Below are 6,007 nucleotides of genomic sequence, written 5' to 3' on the forward strand. Positions count from 1 at the left end.
ATTCCCACCTCCACGGGAAGGCCCCACTTGATCGTGTCGCCAAGCGTCTTGTTCGTGGTCGGCCGGCGGTCCGTCATCATGTCGATCCACACAACGTTGCGGTGCGTCAGCGCCTCCTGCCACAGCGCAGACGACGCGTGGCAGACGTACTCCGCCGGCGACGTGAACGCGGGTGTCACGGGGAGCGACAGGGCGCCGCTCAGGTACGACAGCGCAGACGTCTCCGCGCCGACAGTCACGCGGCGGCTGACCACCTCCGCACACGGTGTGTCCTCGACGGCAGCGATGTTCCAGTCGCGGCGGAGCTCCATCCGGCGCTGCACAATGCCCTCGTCGGCCAAGTCGTCAATGCCCTCGGCCTGCGCAGTCGCCGCCAGAAGCGCCTCGGTGGCAGCCTTGTACTCCGCCGTCGTCGGCAGCAGCGCACTCAGGCGCCCTCGCCTCGGCTCGGCAGCTGACGTGCCGTTGCGCGCGGATGCTGAAGAGCTCTCTGATGCATTCGGGGCCACCTTGGGCTCCACCGCGGCGAAGACGTACAGCGCCNNNNCTCCACCGCGGCGAAGACGTACAGCGCCAGCAGCGCGGCATCGAAGTGGTTCTCCGTGCGCGCCACCTCCTGGTACGTCAGCCATGTCCTGCGCTGTGCCTCACGCAGCGCAGCACGCGCCGGCTGATCCGTCGACGGGATGCCCATCACGGCAAGATACGGTGTCCGCGGCTGCGCAGCCCCCTCGCCAGCGCCGCCCGCGGTCGGAAACCCTTCACCGTACACGTGCCGCAGCCACTCCCACTGCGGCAGCTCCGTGCGCACATTCACGTCGTCCGTCACGCTCGTCATCGCCAGCAGCATCGGCCCGACGCGGCCCAGCGGTGCAGACGACGTCGCGTACACGGCGTGCTGTGGCTGCAACTCCACGCCCTCCACAGCGCTGTCGTGCGTCTGTCGGTCGGTGCAGTCTGCGCAGTCCTTCTCCACCACGTGCAGTGTCCACGAGGGCAGAAAGCCCGCGCCGATGCGCAGCGGGCTGCAGAGCATCGATGCGATGCGGCAAGTTTGCTGAGCGGTAATGTTGAGCCGACTCACGGCGCCCTCGTGCTGCACCAGCACCGACCACGGGCCGTGCTCCGGGTCTTTCATATTCAACAGGTAGCCAAGCGGATCCCTCATGCGATCCACAAACGCGTCGTCCGAAAACTGCGTTGCGATCAGTGCATAGAGCATAATGAGGAGGGCGAGCACCGAGACAGCGCGAGGGATGGCGCGACAAGCTCCACCGCTGAGCTGCTTCGAGAACTGCCGTCGGAGCGTCAGACTCGCGGATCGGAAGCGGCCCGTGCGCGGGGGGCTGGTGAGGACACACGTGCTGAGCTCGTGCGATACGGAATCGCTGAGGCTGATGGCGCTGACGGTGTCCGGAAGTTGAGAGGAGTAAGTGAAGGCGTCGTGCCCCATGGAGCTAGCGCTGTCCTCGGACCCTTCCATCCCCAGCGACGGCACGTTGATCACATCGCCGGCCGCGCATACACGAGAGGTACTCGCGCGGCGCTTCAGCAAAATCGGCGACGTCAGATGAGACATGGTTTTGCGAGGCGTCCCCCCCCCCCTCTGCTGTTCTTGATGGCGGGGTACTGTTTTATGTTCGTTGGTTCGGCAAAGGGGTCGACCGGAGAGCACGATAGTGCCAGCGAGGAAGAGCAAAAAAGGAGTAAGAGGGGGGGGGTGTTGGGTGTTGGGCGTTGGGTAGCGTGAGAAGGCCGTCGAGCAGGATCACGCTGCTGTGGCGCCAGCGAAACAGTCAGCGATTTTAAAGAAAAGAAGGGGGTGGTGTGTGTGTGTGTGTGAGCAGGGAGGGAGGGAGGGAGGAAGGGAGGGGGGTTGGCACTGGAAAGGCGGAACACGCACACACTGAGCGAGGGAGATAGATGTATACTAAGAATCACGCACAACAGACACGCGCACAACAAGTAGAGGAGCGCGGAACGTGTTCCGAGGGGAAAGACGACTGGTAACACTGATAATGATAGGGGGGCTGAGAACGGTCGATCGCAGTGGAAGGCCAACGTGTTAGTCAACACCAACGGAACAAGGAGGAAGGGGGAGTGTGGCGCGGTTGCTCTCCGGCACGACAGAGTCGGACAACACGACAAGTAATGAAAAGCGTGCAACCTCGCGCGAGAAAGAAGGACAGTGAGCGAGTGGATGCACACACACACACACTCAGCGAGAGAGAGAGAGACCAAGAAAATAAATCCAATCACTGAGTCGGCGAAGTGAAAAGATGCGGGCACGACAACACCCACGCACGCGATCGCCCAAACACTACGGGGTGAGCGACGGCGCCAACGCAAAGACGGGCAACGTGCACTGAGCCTTACCCAGAGAAACGTCAAGCGCACAGTCCGCTCGACACGTACGACGAGAAGGGAGGGGGAGAGGGGCTTGTAAGGGTTTCCGCGTTCGGTTCACGTCAATATCGAAAAAAAAAAAAAGAAAACGAAAACAGGCGAAGTTTGAAAAGGACACGACAAACACCAAAAAAAAAATAGAAATAGAAATGAATGCGGGGAGACCCAAAACGACACACACATGCGCACACGACGACGACAACGACAACTAAAAGAAGGGCGGAGAGCGCGTGGTTTTCTCTTCCCTGAACACGCAACACGCGTCGATCTTGCTGTGATGTTCTGTGTTTTTCGGCAACCTCGCTGTTGTTGCTGTCCTCCGTCCCCTCACTGTGATGGAGCTTAGGCGGCAACGCAAGACGGCGGCGAAGAGAGACAGAGACAGAGATAATGATATAGATATATGCGTCGATGTGTAGCTACAAGGGCGAGAGAGAGGTGGTGGTGAAGCGAGCTGATACACGCAAGAGAAAACAACGGATCGGTTTAGACGACGTAACCAAAACACAAACGGAGCACTAGGAATACATGCACGAGCGCATGCAGAGAAATGAGGGGAGAAGGAGGAGAGGGGGGAGAGGTGGGGGGGGGGAGTGAGAGGTGAGGGGGAGGGGGAGGGGGAGGGGGGAGGTTATCACTTGCACATATATACATGTATACACATGCACACACCTACATAAACATATGCTGTCCACCGGCCTTTTCCTTTTTGGAGGGGGTGGGTTATGCCGTCACGTGCTCTTCGTATCACACACACACACGCTGTGGCGGTTGCCTGCGTGTGGAGGTCTGTTTTCTGTGTGTGTGTGTGTGTGTGTGTGCTCGAGCGCGATGATGCTAATGGGTGGCACGCCAAAGACGACAGAGTGATGCGGAAGACGTGGAGGGGAGAGGGGTTCGGGTCGGTGGGAAGAAGCACACGCAGACCAGCACTCCACAGAAGGCACCGCGGAATCGCGTTAGCGAGGGTGTTCGTGAGAGAAGAGGAGGCGGAAGACGGAAACAGAAACGAGAAATAGAGATCACTCAACGGGAAAAAAAGAAAACGGAACGGGCAAGAGAAGAGATGGCGATGATGATGATGATGGGGGGGCCTTCAATCAAAAAAAAAAAAAGATAGAGAAGAGGAGGAATAGGGTAGGAAGTAATGGGAGCGAAGATGAAACAGGAGAGGGAGATGAAGGAAGAGAGGGAGGGAAAGGAACAAAAACTAGAAAGCTACACTGCAATGGGAAGCGAAAACGAAAACTGTAAATCGTGATGATGATCGATGCTGATGATCCAGTGGGATCCACTCACGACGTGCCGCGGTGAAGTCCCCGACGAATTTGTGAATACGAAAACGTGAAATACGAAACAAAGTCAAAGGAGTACGTCACTTTTTTTATGGGGGAGGAATGGGGGATGTGAAGTCGTGCTGAGCAGCGAGATGTGAGGAAAGGGAGGGGGCACGAGGACGTGCCGCGAATGAGGAGAAGCAAGCGTCGCAAGCCGCACAAAAACGGAAAAGAGTGCACTGGAGAGGAGCCGTTCGCGATGATGCTGGCACTTAGTTGTAGATATATGTATGTATGTATATGTGGTCTCGCTCGCTTCACGTTATCACGAATCACCGATGTGCACCCTTCGCGGCAATGTGCAGAACACCAACAGAGGGGCCTGAAGAAAGACACCGTGTGGCTGCTCTTGATGCTCCTCGCCGCTGCGCGCCGATGCGGTGGTGACGGCCCTTTTTCCTTCGGGAGTTTTTTTTTCTTTTTTTCGTTTATGTCGTTTCTGTATTTCGCGTTTTTCGTTCTTGCAGCCTCCACGTCTCGTTCTCTCGTTCTCTCTCTCTCTGTTCTCTCCGTCCTCGTCGCGTGCGTTGGTGTGCGCGTGTGTGAGGGGGGAGGGGGTGCACCAGCGACGTACGTGAGCCTTCGCGAAACAAGGGGGAAGGGGGCGCGATACTGCACGACCGATCCACCAACGCGGCAAATCCTTCGTTCTGTGTTCTTGGCCCTTGATGATAGGAACGCGTGCGTGCTTGGGCGCGCGTGTGGGTGGGACGGTGGTAGTGGTGTTGGTGGTGGTGATGTGCTCGCGTTGGCAGCGTATTCTTATTGCGCGTAAGGGTCACTGCGAAGAGGTGGGAAAAAGATAAAAGAAAATGGGAGATCAAGAGAAGGAGGGGCGCTGGGGTGGGTGGGGGGCGTTGGCAATGCAGTGATGAAGAGTTCGTTATTACTATGCGTGAAGGATGATGATGATGACGATGGGCGCACAGGTGAGGTGCGCCGAATGGGGAGTCGTAAAAAAGAAACGGGGGAAGGGGAGGGAAGGAGCCGTCAGCCAACGAGACGAGCAGAGACGGGGTGGGGCGAGCCCAAGGCGAGAGAGGAAGTCGACGCCGACGGTCGCACGCACATGTGCGCTTGACGTTCGCCCGGCATGGCACGACTGCCGAGCGCTCGGACGCACTCCCAGAGCAGCAACGACGACGGAAACGCTGCCGAGCCCGCGGACGTAGGAGCCGCGAAGGGGCGGCGCACACTCCCCCACGCATAGAAACGGGTGGGGAGAGCGAGAGAGGGACGTATACAAGCAGCCGAGTTTTTCGCTTGTTTTTGTTTTTGCACGCTTCTCATGCGTTTGTGTCACAGTCGACGGCAATCTGTGCTACCGCCATCAGAAACCACCACAGCCGGCTATCGTTTCGACCCCAGCCCTCCTCCCTTATTATCGGTGAGGCGCAGAACCACCTGCATGGCGCTCCCACAGAGGGGCGCCAAGAGAGCGGTGGCGAAAACGAAATAGACGTCCGGCTGCACCGCTGACCCGCATCACGGAGCGTAAGCCGCAACCTCTTCATCAGTGCGGCGCCGCTGCGCACACAAGCAGAGGTCGGGGAGGCAACTTCCCAGACAGCACCAGGCGCGCACGGCACCCGGTTGACGAGACCCATAAACGACGGATAGAAAAATGAAAAAAAAAAAGGTGATGCACCCCACATGGATGTTCCTGAGGCCGTGCATCACCGCCTCATGACGGAGGGCGTCACGTATATTAATGGAGCACAACCGCCAGCACACCCTCGGAAGAACCCAGAGAGAAGGAAAGGAAGGGGCGAGGTGCATCCGCACCACCACCGTCCACGAACTAGCAGACCACAAATCACTCCTCACCTTCTCAAGATCGAACCCACATACACACGGGCATGCACGCACATCTGTATACATATATATATATACACAGAAACGACAACGCACAAACACCACGCAGAGAGTGTGTGACAGATCTACAAACGAGTACTGGAGAAATCCCGTACACTTATGGCACGGACACGACGCCGTGCTCGATACCAAGCCGCTTGTGCGAGCATTTTATGTACTTGTTGTGATACACCGGCACCCCATCCGCCTTCGCCATGTCGTACGCAGGCGTCCGCTTCAGCGCGTGCACCCACCTCACCTCTGGCAAGGTGTCCCAGCCCACCACCTCGGGCCCCGTGGAACGCCGCTTCTCCGCTACCCACTCCGCCGCCTGCGCCACAGCGTCCTTCTCAGCACGGCTCTTTCGTTTCGACCCTGCCAGCGTGGCACCCAGTTCCTTCTGGAAGAAG

The 6,007-nt window shown here is 58.3% G+C and overlaps 1 protein-coding gene across 1 annotated transcript; it reads right to left on the reverse strand.

The window, feature by feature from the left end:
* Positions 1 to 547: 547 nt before the first annotated feature.
* Positions 548 to 1,579, reverse strand: LDBPK_020140 (phosphoglycan beta 1,3 galactosyltransferase; the record flags this gene model as incomplete). Its single annotated transcript, XM_003857862.1, has 1 exon — positions 548 to 1,579. A coding segment is annotated over one exon (1,032 nt), but the record flags the coding sequence as incomplete, so codon positions are not given.
* Between the last annotated feature and the right edge of the window lie 4,428 nt (positions 1,580 to 6,007).

Source organism: Leishmania donovani, chromosome 2, assembly GCF_000227135.1.
Source record: "Leishmania donovani BPK282A1 complete genome, chromosome 2".
Taxonomy (NCBI): Eukaryota; Euglenozoa; class Kinetoplastea; order Trypanosomatida; family Trypanosomatidae; genus Leishmania; species Leishmania donovani.